This window comes from Nannobrachium achirus (genome assembly GCF_963921795.1).
Source record: "Nannobrachium achirus genome assembly, chromosome: 15".
NCBI classification, from domain to species: Eukaryota; Metazoa; Chordata; class Actinopteri; order Myctophiformes; family Myctophidae; genus Nannobrachium; species Nannobrachium achirus.
The window spans coordinates 38,085,645-38,102,660 of NC_137822.1; the positions used below are offsets into that span (position 1 = coordinate 38,085,645).

General features: G+C 41.1%; 1 protein-coding gene across 1 annotated transcript in view; it reads right to left on the reverse strand.

Annotated features, from left to right (window-relative positions):
* dennd1a (DENN/MADD domain containing 1A) overlaps nucleotides 1-9,287 on the reverse strand; it is a 41,861-nt gene extending 32,574 nt beyond the window's left edge. Inside the window, exons 1-4 of the mRNA XM_080743266.1 lie at nucleotides 9,154-9,287; nucleotides 5,147-5,211; nucleotides 2,203-2,246; nucleotides 1,499-1,548 (exon numbers count right to left, since the gene is read on the reverse strand). Coding sequence (XP_080599392.1) covers nucleotides 1,499-1,548; nucleotides 2,203-2,246; nucleotides 5,147-5,211; nucleotides 9,154-9,170 — 176 coding nt within the window. The 5' untranslated portion in view covers nucleotides 9,171-9,287. The remainder of the gene's footprint in view (nucleotides 1-1,498; nucleotides 1,549-2,202; nucleotides 2,247-5,146; nucleotides 5,212-9,153) is intronic.
* Between the last annotated feature and the right edge of the window lie 7,729 nt (nucleotides 9,288-17,016).

The following is a 17,016-nucleotide window of genomic DNA, read 5'->3' on the forward strand; positions in this document are numbered from 1 at the left end:
CAAGTTGTAATTGTTATGAATTTCTCTGAATGTCAATGCTACTTATGAATTCAAAGTGATTATTGGCCCTGTCTGGCCTATAAATTGCTATTTTCTTTAGCTAGGCCCTGCTTGGGTTACCTGCACTCACTGACTCACTGATACCTTGAACTGCTATCCTGATTTTATTGCGACCGCCAGGTCGCCAGTTACTATGAAAAGCTCCACCGGCTTTCTGTCCGTCTGTCACGTCACGTCACACCTTTGCCCCACTCTTATCTCTGTCACCGTTGGCCCCATCGATGCCAAACTTGCACACACACTCCTTGGATTGCAAATCACGACCTCCGCCTCTCACATGGCTCTCTTCTAGCGCCACCATCAGGCCGATCTTTGCAAAACACATTTTTGGACACTGCTCCTACAGATTTTGCCCTAAAATCATGCAAAGCGGTACACAGTATCTCTTAATTCATGTCATCAACATGGATCTGTCCCATTTCTCGTATTCCCTCCTGATTGGCTACGATTGCCTTCTAAAGTTTGTGTATGTGACGTGGCGGTCACCTATCTCCCAATTAGGGAGCCTTACTGGTTGTTCTATGTGTTTTTATGTCTTTGTGATACTTGCTGTATCCCCCCTCCGGGACAAACAAATACATTAACTTGAACTTGAAATTAATATGAATCAGGCACCCAGAACTAGTGGCAAGCAAACCGACAATGTGGAAGCCAACACAGCGCAAAGCCATGTATGCACCACCTACGTAGATGCAATGTGAAGTGACAGCAGAGCTAACAACATACTGTAGAGCTCCAGACCCTGATGCTAGATAGGACGATGCGGTGGGCAGCAATTCAGGAGTTGCGAGTTGGTGTTGGCTAGAAAAAGCCTCATCAGGAGTACAATACACGCAAATATCAAATATCACCCTCCCCGCCCGGATTCCCTCCCCCGCACACGAGTCAATTGTGTTTGCCTAGACCAGGGGTCTTCAACAGGGGGTCCAGGATCCCCAGAGTTACTACAGGGGGTCCTCCAAATATTTTTCTCCTTTTTTATATTAACCACTTGAACCCTAGTGTCCATATTCTGAGAACTTTAGCCAAAAATAGCAGATCTACAAGCTCACAACACCTTGCGCTGCGAGGCGTTGTGAGCTTGTAGATCGGCTATTTTTGGCAAAGAGCTTTGGTGTAGAGGAGACCTTGCGCTGCGAGGCGTTGTGAGCTTGTAGATCGGCTATTTTTGGCAAAGAGCTTTGGTGTAGAGGAGAAAAAGAGCAGACTAAGTACAGAGTGAAAGGTCAAGTTTATTAAGTATGAATCCAAAATACACTGATGATTGTGCTGTCAAACAATGAAACTATATGGAATCTATGAACAGGTTGTGCGGGTCCCTGCTTCATCTCTCTCAACTAAGGGGTCCTTGGCCTGTCCTGTCTTTCTCCTGTGTGTGTGTGTGTGTGTGTGTGTGTGTGTGTGTGTGTGTGTGTGTGCGCGCGCGCGTGCGTTCTACCTGTCCATGATGAAAGGGAAACAGAACTTGGGCACGGTCTGGAGGGTTTCCTGTGGATCAAAACAAAACAAAAAAGGAAACATTAAAAATGACATGATTTGATTAGAGACATTCAATCCACAAATACAGAAACACAGCCAAACAGGAACTACTGTAGGTGAGCTATAATTACTGTATGTCACATTTGAAGGCTGAACAGCAATATAGAAGAGTGAGAATATGTAATTGTCTCAGATATGAACAGATGTGAAAATGAGAATTCAACACTGAATTAGGGATGAGACGATAAGCGATATTATCGTTTATCGTGATAAAAACCACTCACGATAATCGTATCGTGGAGATTAGATTTATCGTGATATCGTCCTCCATCATGCACTGGGATCAATTCACCTTTTATTTGACGAGTACCATTCTACGTACGCGTACTTGATACAGTCTTTTTTCACTCTCTACCAATTACCAAATCTCTTTGCCAAAAAATAGCCGAGCTACAAGCTCACATGCGTCGCACTCGCAATCTGCAATTTTTTTGGCAAATGTTCCACCCCAGGATAATGGATGTAATGTTTGGGATATTTTGATTATTGCGATAACATCGTAAATCGCGATTTCTTTGGTAATCACGATATGACATTTTCATATCGTCCCATCCCTACTTTCTACAGTTTAGCAGTTAGCATGTGTGTGTGTGTATAGTGAACCTGATCACTGTAGTCTTCTGGGTACTGCCTCCGCACCTCCGGACCTGGAAGTAAATGACACAAGTAATTAGTAAGCCCAACAATCAAACTTCAATGCTACTGCGCGTCATAACTGCTTATAGAATGTGTTATGACAAGATATATTCAACCAAAAAACTCTCATTTTTGCAAATAGCTTTTATGTAAGGGCTTTTTGGACTAAATCATTCAGTGCATTATTTAAACTAGCCCTTACCCGTTCAAAGATATGAGCTCCGAAATGATGTGCAGTGTCTGGGTTATGGGATGTGGGATGAGGGATGAGGGATGGAAAGTAACTTTAACTGGTGCTTGCATGATAATATGTAGGAGCATCAATGTAAGAAATACCCATTACGTTAATGGCTACAGAGATACTGTGGTCCCCCCCCCCCCCCGCCCGCCCGCCCGCCCGCCCACCTGCACACACACACTCCCCCCCCCCCCCCCCCCCGTGTGTGTCACTCCCCCCCCCCCCGTGTGTGTGTGTGTGTGTGTGTGTGTGTGGGTTTGTGTGTGATTGTGCATGGCCTGAACAACAGCGCCCCTCCCTTAACATGTGTGGTCACAAAAGGTACTGTAGGCTAAATAGATATAGATACACCATAAAGATGCTAATATACAGCATACGATTTGTGAAAGTGACAAACGGGCTTCACAGTTATGTCAGGTGTGTTCATATGCTGATGGTGATGCGATTTCAGATCAATTGCTCCAGCCACCGAGGAGAAACGCTGTGACAGACAGACAGACAGACACTCACTCACTCAGACATTCGCAAAATTATAGTATAGATGGGGTGACATGGGTGTATGTGATAGTTTGTGTTGTTGTTGTTGAAATACGTGTTAAATACTGTACATTCTGATAGTAATCATTGCTATAAAGTGTTTGTTCAGTAACAGGGGACATCTGTGTGCATCTCCCAAGAAACAGAAAACACATCTTCAAATCAGGACACCAATTTTATCCAATCAGAAGCAATGATTACTGATCACAATAAAAAGCCATATTTAAACCAGAAAGACTCCCTAAATCGGGAGATAAGCGACCGTCAGGTCGCATACACAAACTTTAGAAGGCAATGGTAGCCTAGGCAATCAGGAGGGAATATGGGAAATGGGACAGATCTATGTTGATGACATGACTTTAGAGATACTGTGTACCGCTTTGTGTGATTTTTGGGCAAAACCTGTAGGAGCAGTGTCCAAAAATGTGTTTTGCAAAATCGGCCTCATGGTGGCGCTAGAAGAGTGGCTCTCGTTTCCCTTTTACAAGACATGAGTTTGGTGCGTTCTCGTAACACAGATGTTTCTACGGGTATTTCAAGCACATCATCATCACACAGACATCTCATGTTAGGCCAAGGGAAAAGCCTGGGCTTTGTTTGCATTGTTCAGCGCTTCCTCTTTGACATCATGGGTTAAGCACAGTTATGTTGCATTTTCATTCTTAGCTTTAAACAATGGGGATAATGCGTGGCCTAGTTATTAACACCACCTCTGGCTTCCACAGAAATTCACAAAGCCTTAACCACTTCCATCACTATATATAAAAATATATATATAAAAAAGATTTACGTAAGATTTGATTAGAATATCCAACAGACCTAATGCATGCAGTGGTGTCAGGCTCCAAGTCCATTTGATTTATTTAGCAGTGTGGCTGGTATAGTTTACACATTGTGGAGTGTGTGTCTGTGTTTATAAATTATGTCTGTGGACACATCTACCTATCTACCTTATACCCTGGTGAGGTTTCTTTGAGTCAAGCCTTGTCGGTGTAAAGGGCTTTGCACACAGAGGCGTTTTTTTTTTCCGCACTGAAAAAACGGACGATTTCATCTTTTTAAAGAAAACAATGATTCTCTATGACCTCATTCACACCGGCTCAGAATTTGCCATGCGGCAGGTGGCTGCGGTTGTGCGTTTTTTTCCCAATCGAACCCAGTTCGATTTGTGTGTCTTGTCGCATGCAGTAAAAACTCATTGACTCCTTTTATGACTTCTTTTCGGATCCGCAGTGTGGATTCCGCACAGCCTTGCACACCAAATCCAATGTGTTTTTAATCATGCAGCAAATGGAAAAAAATGCAACGGTCCTGTGTGCAAAGCCCTTAATCCATGTTTACATAAAGATTTTTTTTTTTTTATATATAATAATCAGACTCAGAGTGCCTCTTTTTTTATTCATGCAATATACAAGTGAGATGGACAGTCTTTATATATCTTTTAAAATGGGGTGCCATGATTTTTTCCCCCTAAGATGATGATCAGGTATTATGATTATACAGGAAGATCTTTTCCAAAAAAAGTGTACAGTTTTCAGCTTTCAGGAAGAAACCAAAAATACCCAGGGAAGGCAAATTTGCACATTATAACCAACCCCGGTTAAGAGTAATGTTAACTCCATTGACACATACAAAACAGAAAAAGCACAAAACTATGGCACCACCTCTTTAAGGATTTCTAACCGATGCCCATCATTGTTGTGGTTATTTCAACAGTACCAACACAATTTCTTTACCCAGTGGAGTTTGTTGGCTTTTCTTCATGTTTGAACAATATTTGAGTTTCAGGAAGTGGAAATTCCTCTTTTATAAAGAATTATTTGATCTCAAGAAGAGTGTGCAAAGTTGTTGAAGTTATTTTTGAGTTGACATTATTATTATTATCATTATTTTTAATTGTATTTTCAGATAATCTAATTAAAAGTGTAACCACTTTAAACCTGGCGTACCTATTTTGGGTGGAAATAATTATCCAAATGTTCCATCTAGCAGCTGACAATGTGTGGCATCATGATGTGCTGTGAGCTTGTAGATGTAGACCCCCTATTTCCCTAATCATGCTGTTGTTTCCTTGAAATGTTCAATATCACAGCTGCAATGCTGTGAATCCTTCCAAAGCAGCTGTGAGAGTCTTACCAGAGCCTTCTGTTCCTGGGTGGGTAACCTCCAAATACAGCTCAAAGGTAGATTCAGGGCTCTCCCTAAAACACACAGGGGGACAGAAGTCAGCAAACAAATCAGATATAAAACACAGATTCGATAAAAGCAGTAGTTCTTTACGTGGGGCCCAAGGACCTGTGAGTTCGAAAGAAACTAAGGTCTCAGAGGCACTTGCCCTTCAGGCAAGTATAGGTCATGTTCTACTTGCCCGATGGTCATGCCCACTTGCCCGAAAAGTAAATTGACCATTATAAAATAATAGGTAAGATATTACCACTCAATGTAACACTCATTGCTTTACTGTCTGGGGCTGTGCGATAGAGAACATGTCATACCTCAAAATCCAAATACCTACATAGCTATGATTGAATACGTCTATGGTTTCACACTTGTTACATTCCACAGACCAGAAGACTGAGCGCTTTGGCCACGTTCAGGTGTTTAGACAGATATCTCGTGTTGTGTTTATAGACGGTTACGTCCCCTCTCAAATGAGCACTTGCCCGGTCGGGCAACCTGAAAACAAACTTCACCTGCCCGAAAGTTTTATTTACCTGCCAGGGGCAGGTGGGCAAGCCTTAGTGTCAATGCCTGCTTACAGTATAGTGAACGCCACTGGGATGGTGACGTGGGGTTAATTCCGCACACCCTCTATGCCATTTGTGTTCTTAACTATCTTTGGTGCATCGAGATCGTATCAGTCTGTAGTTTCTTGTCGAGCAAGCAGCAAGTACTCGTGCCGGCGGTGTGTGTGTAGACAGTGTACACTATCTTCCATGTCTCTTCTATCTCTAACTTGTCCGTTGCTCTAATTTAGCAACGGGACGTAACTGCTGCGTTGTGGGATGCAATAGCAAGGATTCAGACATCGGAGTTAACATGTACTCATTCCTGCTTGAAAGCAAAACTATGGAGATCAGATGTCGGAGATATCAAATTAACGTTGTTGTAAGGCTTGGGTGTCATCTAACGATACAACATAACCTTTAACAACATTTCCAAACATGTCTCTCTACCCATGCTGAAACGAGCATGACAACACGATCAGACAGTCTTGCAGAGCAGAGCCGGCTACAGGCTAGACTAGCGCTTTGCAAGGGAAGTTTGCGGCAGTAGTAGATAAATATGGGATTAGAAAAATGGAATCACTACCGAGCATCCTAAATACAATGAGAGTGAGCTAACAGTAACATTTTGTTTCTCTGTGTCTGTGTTCAGTTTGATAAAAGTTGCCCTCTACCCATCCAGCTAGGGTCACCCTAAATTCCATTTCCCACAGAGTGGGACAACCTGTACTTGCACATATGTGTAGTACAATAGTTTCCATAGAGTAGACTATCATACTTCTTTTTTCATTTGATAGACTCACTGTCACTGATCAGTTGATTGATGTCCTTTCATTACTTTATTATCTTTGAACGGTGCTAACGGCTCTTACAGTATGTCTGGCATTGTGTGTCCCCATGTCCATATGAGCACCGTATGCAGTACGAGACTAATGTCACACAAGATTAAAATCATAGAAAGTACGCAGAGACCGACATCAGTCACATCACTGATGTCACGGACAGAACGGCCCATACAAGGAGATATGCTCGTGACGTGTGTTCTGTTTGATACCATGCGAACTGCGAAGTGAGCACCACTCACTCCGCACTGGTGTGATTTTTACATAAGAGCTGCTGAAACTTAAATCCCCAGACTTTGTATTAGTTTTACATAAGAGCTGCTGAAACTTAAATCCCCAGACTTTGTTTTCAGTCCGCCCCTCAACTGGAGCACATGGTACTAGCTTTACTAGGGTTCGTGTTGCCATTCACTCTGACTTTGCACTCGTAAGGCGCTCTGGATGAAAGAGCTTCCGCTAAAATGCCTAATTGCGAGTCTTGCAGGCCTATTAAATCCAGGTCAAAGTTCCCATGTTCCCTTATTGTGTCATTTCCTTACTCAGCACGGCATTTTCTCACACAAAATAAGAGAAGTGCTTTCCCCCACTCAAGATAGTAGCCCACACATTGGCGGATTGTGCTTAATGCAGTTTCAAAAGACCATTGAAGAGGCATCTATAAAACAAAAGATTGTAAGGTACAAGCTGCAGACAGGTATATGGCAATAATACAGTAGTTAACACATTATAGTGCATTCAAACATATGCAGGAACATGACGCACGCACGCACGCACGCACACGCACGCGCACACACTCTCATTCCAAGGAAATGAGGAATCAACTGCTGCATGAAAGAAATCCCTGAGAAGCGTTGGTTTCATTATTACATGATCAAAAAGTAGGAAGGAACAGTTTATTTACGCCTACCCCTTCTCAACGAGTACATTAGAATTATATACAGGGTTCCCACACATTTTTACCAATTAATTTCCAAAACCTTTCCAAAACCTTTCCAGAATATTTAACCCAATTTCCAGGACTATATAACAATAATTCATCTCAATAACAGGTCGCCTACTCCTATGCGCAATGCCCAAAGACAGGTAGTGTATGCCACGTGGTTCTCTACCTTTTCAGGCCGTGACCCCCGAAATAATCATGTTTTAACTGTAGGATCCCGGGCACCCTGACGAGCACTAAGAGTTGAGGAATTTTGTATAACACGGTTCTATTGTGAAAATAGCAGATCTACATGCTCACAACGCCTCGCAACGCGAGAAAAAATATTTCCAGGAATTTCATGACAGTGGGAACCCTGTATATACATGTATAACTGCTATTTAATATTAATGTATTGCCTTTTACCACATATACATCCACATATATTATTGTTATATTCCTATTATTGTTGTTTTTCTTCCAAAATGCAAAAGAAAGAAAGTCATTTAAAATCAGCAGTTTTCAACCAGTGGTCCTTGAAGGGGTTCTAGGTGGTCCCCAGCTAAATGATGGAGAGTTGGTAACCAAATGGACCCTTATAGATCTTTAACTCTCAAGAATTAAATTATTGTTACACATCTGCATTAATTACTTACAAGTCTACACACTATTAAGTTGGCCTGTTTCTGTTGTCTCTCCTATGCCCCACATCAATACAACATGGAATTGTGGACAAAATCTTATCCAACGACAAGAAAACATTAATCTCTGAGAGGCTAAATCTCATCAGTCTGTGGGCACAGATCATATGCCCAATAAGTAATGGACCTAGATATGAAAATGGTTGAGACCCCACTTATGTAAATTATACATGATTTGTGCATTTTTAAATGCCCACGAATGACTGGCAAGCCACACGTTTGTGCAGCAATTTGTAAACATATTAGGCCTCAAATGTTCAAGTATGTTCAAATCATACACACTTGACATTATACCTCCAAATGCTTTATTTATCGTTTACATTTTTTGGGGGGAAATAGACAATATTTTAACATAGAGGTGCCCACAACAACATGGTGCACACTCTTCCTGTGCTACCACACCCATATATCTATCTATTCTCTTATATCTATATTAGCCTACTTACTTATTACCCCATGTGGGGTCTTATGCGGTTTTGTCGTTTGTTATGCCATTGTATTTAAACACTGTAGTAAACCGTTTTGAGATTTGTGAAAATGCAAAGTGCGCTTCAAATAACATGCATTATTATTGTTATTGATATATAGCATGTGTATAACGACACACAATGTGGCATAGGCGCATAGCTCTGTTTACACACTGCTGTACCCCCTCCAACTGATACATGTTGCCCATTTTCAACTGTTTTTAATTATATTTTGACACCTATTGCTTTGGCTATGTAAACGTATGTTTTCTCATGCCAATAAAAGCTCCTATTCGAATTGAATTGAAATCGTATCATATTATCCTCCTACTACACCTACAGCATTGTAACAACAAGTCACGGCCCTGCTGTGAGTGTCTTCTTTTTCTACACATGATGATGACCCGCTGCTGTCATGATGGAACAACAATGGAGGCTGTTTTTGTTTTAATGTTTTAGCAGGCAGAGAAACGTTGAAGGCTTCTTACTTGATGCGGGAACCCATCTTCCCATGTCTGTGTCCTCCCCGCCGCGTTTAGAGCTTCTGTTGACGCCGCGGACCTCCAGAAAACATCAGTAAAAACATCCAAATTCCTCCTCACAGCGACATGTTATCTATCGCCCACCGCTGTCTGACAGACTGACTGACTGGCTGCTGGCCTGGCTGTCAGGCAGGATATGGACAGCTCCATGATGATGGCACACGCACACGCTCGTCACGTGACGCGCGACGCCGCCTGTGGGAGTTGTAGTTTTCTGGCTAGAGTGGGCCTAGAAAGCCTAGTGAGGCGAGGTTAGAGCATAGAGCTATAATAATAGGGTTAGAGTGGGCCCGTTATGCCAGCGCGGCTCAGAACTACACGTACGTAGAGTGCGTGAAGGGTCACGTGACGCGAGTTGACGTCAGGGGGGGATTCGATTAACTGCCTACGTGCTGCATGTTTTGGGTTTGTCTGAATAATGTCAGACCCTACAACTGAGATTTGATCTTTGGCTTCGGAGAGATTTGTCCGTTTACTGGGAGATCCTATGCACAAAGAAATGACAAAATATGTTTTTATATTTTATTTGGAAAAAGAAAATGCATTTAGGCCTATATTATTGAAGAATGTTCTGATAAATTAATAACATCTTCTGGACTGCCTCAACTAACTCCCTAAACTCTTCCTTTTAAATCAAATGGATCAAACCTTTTCTAAATCCCAACTTCCCAACTAAGATATATTAGGTTTAAAAACAAGTCTTTGTAATATAGGCCTATCAAAGGGATATTTCACTTTGCAGAAGATATTTTGTATTATGCTTGCTTATATCTAAACTATATATTTTACCACCACTTATTGTAATATAGGCCTAGGCCTACATTATGATATATGGTATCTTGTAAGAACCTAGATGTCTCCAATAGGCCTGATAGCTATTGTTTATGTTACAGCCTATCTATCTTGTTGGTTCACATTGTCCTTAAAGCAGCTTCAGTAATGATAATAATGATATGAGCCCTGTGCAGGCTGTGCTCCTTGACAGGCTGTGATATTTCCATTACTTTTTCCATTTTCTTATAGCCTGTAATTTTGTTCATGTTTATTTGATTTGAAAGTGAATAATCACTTTAAGAGATGGTTTGATATTCATATTTTACTATTTAGTCAACTATTAATTAAATGGCAATGGCCAGTTATTCACCTATAATAACTTCTCTCAGACTACGGTTATTCCCCTGTTACACCTAGAGGTTATTCCATTGTATGTATTTGATACAATACCATATGGTGCTAGAAGGCTGCTGATGTCTGCTCCTAAATGTAACTGCATTATTTCAAGTTTGAGTCCTCATGATTTATATATTGGTATGCCCTTTATTGAGTGATAAAACCATCAATCAATGTGTTTGGAGTATTATTCAAATGGATATTGTTTCCAAACCCGCAGCAGGTTTATATATTGACAATTACAGATTGGAAGAATACTATCGAGAACATTTCTCATTACAAATTAGATTTGAGACGTTACTTTCAAATTACTGTTAGCCTGTCAAGACCAATCTTGTAAATTATAAGATTGATATTCACTCTTTGTTCTTTTTTGTGGAAAACAATAACTCATTAATTTTGTGAGTGTACTGGCATGTCTACATTTCTAATTTGACTCTTCTATTAGATTGAAAATGTAGCATGGATTTTTGGAGACATTGAATCTTGACCATTCGTGTCAGGTGAGACGTGACCTTTGACACAATCTAAATGTCAAGGAGACAAAATACCCAATTGCATAGATTGCATTAAACTACTTTGGACAAAATAAAAATGTAACCAAAAGAAGTTGCATATATCACAAGAAATTGCACCCGTGCGAAGTGAGCGGTGCAAAGGCGGTTTTCATTATGTATGGCTATGCTACACACACACGTTTTGCTATGGCAAAACGCTGAGGAAAAAGGCTGCAGACATACGACATATGACATCACTAGACAAACATGATGCTACGTACACACGCACAGCCACGTATAGGAGCGGTTTACCACCGCTCAAAAAAGTTGCATATGCAACTCAACTTTTTTGGATACATCTTTATTATAGTGCCAATTTAAGGTTAGGTTTAGTCATAGTCTTGTGAGGTTACGTTAGGAGAAGGAATCTTATTCCATGAATAGTTACAGTTTAAGTAGCTATTTATAGTGAAGGACGTGATTTTGGAATAGTTTTTGGGGGGGTTAAGTTTGGGTCTAAGATTATATTTTTAAATCTAGATTTGAGCCTGTGTTTCAAGCATATGTAGGCTATGGTTTACATTAAAATCATTTATAAACAAAAGATTAAGGTTAAGTATATGCTATTTGTACTTAGGCCTACTTTATTGTTAGGTTTCTCTTCTAGGCTATATAAAACAAGACATGCAACACATTGCTGCCTGTGCTGTGCCTATATAAATGCAGGACTCTGACTCTAAATGCAGGTACGGGGACTTTCAAATACATTGGTGCCACCCAGTGGAACAGCCTGGACCCTGCAACCATATTTACTGCAAACATGAAAACTTTTAAACAGGCTTTTTGGACAGTGTGATTATAGATTATATGCATATTGGGTCATGCCTAACCTATGCTCATTCCCTCAGTTTTATGTTATCTCAGCCCTATTCCCACAATCCCAAACAATAGTCTCTTTCAATTTAAATGCCCTGATATGTTTTCCCTGTTTCAAAGATGGCCCTCGCCCTTCCATAATGTGCTGTTGGGGTTGCAACGTGCTGTGAGCTTGTAGATCGGCTATTTTTGCCAAATGTTAGTCCCAGAGTATAGGGATGCTATATTGGTCAAACTAAGTGGTTAAAGGCTACTTCCAAGTGATGTAGGAAGTATCTGCTGCACTTCCTTATCCTTCCCGCAGGTGGCACACAAAGCTTTAGAAGTTTAGGGACTCTCTCTATATGACATTGAGTGCAGTTGTTTAGTAGGCCAGAGGTGTCAGATTATAAATGGAGAATAACAGCCATCTATATAATAACAGTGATTTCCGCCCAATTGTGTTTTCCCCCTGAAGAGAAACACCCACATTTACTAAGAATTCAATGAACTTAGATGTAATTTAAAGCATCAGTTTAGTTGTGTATCCTCATAAGAGAGGCGTGCCAGTAGTTCTACAGCATTTTATATAATAATTTGATGATGTATTTGCGTTGAATTGATACATTACTTTGTTATTTGTAATTCAATTGTTTCAAGGGCATTGGACTTGACTGCTCAAACCCTAGTCCTACTTGTTGCCCTGCATTAAAGGTGTATTCAGTGATAATGAAAGTGGCCGGGGGTCATCTTGTTCCTTACTGGCCTTACAGCGTGGAAATGTTTAGTTTTTTGAAGATTTTTTACACCATTATAATTGATCGTTTTGATCATTAGACCCAATCACTGAATATCGGTAGGCCTATGTCTCCAGCTTCAGGATATGTATGATACTGATTTACTGTGGCATTTTATGAGTTCAGTAGTTTACAATCTAGGCATTTAGCAGACTTTAATTCAGAGCGACTGTGGTTCTTAAAACTTTCATTTTGACCATCTTAACTAAACATCATAACATAACTACGGCCTTACTCTACCCTGATTGGTCAAGGACTGACTGGCCACCTCTGAAAACCAAATCTAGCTATGCTCGTATATCACGGGCCATGGTGGAAGTCCTTATATGGTCAGCACACATTCTAGTGAGGAGAATTAATGGAAAATGTACCAATTATATTTTTATTTGAATGAAATACAATCACTGAATATACCTTTAAGGTTCCCCCTCATGTTTTTGGTCAACACTGCAGAAAATAGCTACAATCTACAAGCATGTTTACAACCCAACCCAATTGTATTTCTAAACCGTAGAAATGCACCGCACATCATTATTGCTTCATATAACCAAAAAGCGTCTCATCTTCTGAATAATATATACATTTTTCATATCTCTATTAAAGATTAAATATTAAAGATGTTATATCAGCTTGGTGAATGTGTTGGATATTAAAAGAATGTGGAGAGAATAACCAATGTACTGTACACTACAGTATATTGCACATTTCTAACCACTTTAACCCTGGTGTCCCTAACCTGGGCATATTCTTGACCATTAGGCCTATGTTATAGGAGAACAGATCTTTTAGTGTGAGCTAGATTCCAAGCAGGTGGGACATTAAAAGAAAAGCCTGACAGTTCAGTTTGTATTCTGGGCAATGCATGAGCAGAATCAGAATCAGAAACAGCTTTGTTTTTCACATCACAGGTTGCAGAGTAAAAAAAAAAAGAAGTGTGTGAAATTCATTTTCATGCATAGTTCCTATCATATTGCTATTTCCACAGAAAAGAAGGGGAAGAAGATGGGGGAGATGAAAAACAAAGACAACATAATCTACATCAATAAATGGCAAGACATATGGTGAAGACGCCTTTGGTATGCTCCAAGAATCTGGAACCTACTCCCCTATACATATTAGACTGGTAACCTCATGTTGATGACTTTAAGAAGCAGCTAAAGGTTACTTTTATAACCTTGCTTTTAACTGATCTAATTTTTAACTACTTTTTCTTTTTTACAGACTTCAAACTTGAGAACTAGCCTCGTAATAATGAACTTAAACTGTTTGAGAATCATAGGCCTGGATGCAACACTGAGGGAGAGTCCATCCATCCATCCATCCATCTTCAACCGCTTATCCGGAATCGGGTCGCGGGGGGTAACAGTTCCAACTGAGACCTCCAGATTTCCTTATCCCGAGCAACTTCCTCAACTCCCTCTGGGAGTATACCGAGGCGTTCCCAAGCCAGTTTGGAGATATAATCCCTCCATCTGGTCTTTGGTCTCCATCTATTTTAATCTTCCCCTCACCTCTCTCTTGTCCTGGGTCCTCTCTCCATCTCAGGGGTCATCAATATGTCCAAGCTCAAGGCGAGACTTGTTGTCTGTGAACATTTTTAGATTTTGTTTTCACATGTTACATTATAATGTTTCTTATTTTGATCATAAGACCCATGTCCTAAATGTCAGTCTCCAGGTTTTCTTCAGAATATGTTTGACAGTGATTTACTCTATATCTATGGAACATTAGGAATCCAGTCCAGGGCGGCAGTGGCTCAGGGGTACGTGGCTGATTTTGATTCCCGGGCTCCCCCAGAGCTACTGTCGAAGTGTCCTTGAGCAACACTCTGAACCCATAATTGCTCCATGAGCAGGTTGGTGTCTTGCATGGTTTCCTCCGCCATCATTGTATGAATGTGCGTGTTGTTTATAGTTTTAAATAACTATAGCCTAACAGTGCTCTGCAGCCTTGGAATTCAATTCAATTCAATTCAATTCAATTCAATTCAATTCAATTCAATTCAATTCAATTCAATTCAAAGGAGCTTTATTGGCATAAGAAAACATACGTTTACATTGCCAAAGCAAGTGTCATACAAACAGTTGAAAAAGGGGGGAAGATATACAGTTGGAGGGGGTACAGCATCATGTAAAGTGTAAACAGAGCTACGTATGTCACATTTCTTCGTTATACTGTATACGGTACATATATATACACAGGGTATAACTCTTTTGCAGTCGCTTTGGGACAAAATAGCAGCCTTTATTCTCAAAACAAATTTAACTCAATGGTTTGCAGTCCTGGTTGTATTCCATTCTCATAGCCTTCTTTTATCACAACAGTTCACAAACCTTTGGGTTCACAGTTCACAAATCCCCTGTTGCAGCTCTTTGCCAATAATGGAGAATGGCAGCAGCAAAGACAGCAAACAGAGGGTGCAGGGTGCGATTGTGCATGTTTGACCCCCTTTTCCACCTCAGGGAAGGGCTTGGATTCAAAGCCGCTGTTGCTGAGCTCTGCAGCTGACATGCTGTCAAGAGTCTGACGTATTTATCGGGGCAGCTGTACCTTGATAGTATGCCTGGCGGACGGACGGACGGACGGGCGGACGGACGGACGGGGAGCGGACAGACAGAAGGACAGTCCACCGCGTCAAAAGCCTTTGTCAGGTGTATGAAGGCCTGCACAATGGCTGCCTTTGTTCCCTTGCATTTCTCCTGAAGTCGACGTGCTGTGAATACTGCATGTCTCATGTGTTTACAGCAGTGGTTCTCAAAGTGAGTGCCCAGGGGACCCCGCTGGTTTCAGGGGGTCCCCTGCAGCTAAATGAATTAGTATAGCATCAAAATCTGTTGAACCACTTTATCTTTAACCCTATACTGCAAGGGTCTTCAACAGGGGGTCTGGGACCCCTAGGGGGTCCTCAGAGTTACTGCAGGGGGTCCTCTAAATCTTTGTGTGACAGAAACCTTTTTTCCTCATTTTTTATATTAACCACTTGAACCCTAGCGTCCAAATTCTGAGAACTTAGCCAAAAATAGCTATTTTTGGGGGAAAAAGGGGAAAAAGAGCACACTAAGTACAGAGTGAAAGGTCAAGTTTATTAAGTATTGACGGTTCAAGTGGTTAAACATCTGAAAACACACATTAGATGATTGTGCTGTCAAACGATGAAACTACGAAAGAAATCTACGAAAAAGGTTGTAGGGGTCCCTGCTTCATCTCTCTCTCAGCTAAGGGGTCCTTGTCCTGAAAACGTTGAAGACCCCTGCTATACTGTATATCAGCTATTCAAAAAAGAATCGTATCTATACAAGCTCGCAAACACGTGCTGAAGAGCTGGTATAGTGTGCTATAGTTAACAGAGTATTTTAATTTATGAATTGTGATCGTAGGTATGAAAACCGGCACATCCTGTCTGTCTGTCTGTCTGTCTGTCTGTCTGTCTGTCTGTCTGTCTGTCTGTCTGTCCTTCCTTCCTTCCTTCCTTCCTTCCTTCCTTCCTTCCTTCCTTCCTTCCTTCCCTCCTTCGGTAACGCTTCAATGTCTACATCCCATACAATAGCTACTGACCTGTTTGTTGACATTGTGACGTCATTGTTGTGACATCACCTCATCAAAGATCAAACCCTGGATATCCATACATGGAGACGACTGGATCACCACCTAGATCTCCATATATGGAGCTGACCTCTACATCTGATTCCCAGATGATGCTCTGTTAGGGCAACCACACTAATAGAATCCCTTTTATGCCCATCAATATTAAGCCCACATCTGGGAATGCCCATACAATAGAATCCCTTTTATGCCATCAATATTAAGCCTATATCTGGGAATGCCCATACATGGACATATTGGGCCCGATTCATCAATCTGGTCGTAAAAGTGTAAATAAAGTGACTAAATCTGGCTTATATTTCTGTCTTACCTTCGAAATCCCTTCAAAATCCCTGACAAAAAACATTGCTGAATCTGATCCCTAACTTGTCCTAAATGCTGGCAAGATCAAAATATCGGTGTAATTTGGCCATAAATCTGCTTGATGAATTGGGCCCATTGTTAAAAATAAATAAATAAATAAATAAATAAAAAGTTATGCTATCGTTAAAATGGTAGTGTTTTTCCAATTATTTGGGGGCAATTACTTGCAGTATATCCTCATGGCCCACCAGCTAGCCATGGCCAACAGTTTGGGAATGGCCTTCTCTAGTGTTTGTATTTGTGACGAGTTTGGCAGAAGGGAGTGTTGATTCACAGTGTCCCAGTTTGGTGACATGGTGCCAGCTCTGAATCTGTCTGTGTGCTGTCGGTATAAGCTCCTTAAGGAGATGGCTGGCTGGCTCCATCAGGCAGCTGGACAACAGCTGTGGAGAATTACATATCACTGGGAAAAATATGCCTGGCCTTTTACAATCCGTGGGGCGACTTAGGTTCCATTTAATGCTCATTTACACTTCAGTTCAGAGCAGATACGCGCGCACGTATATGAGAGCGGATCGGTTCAG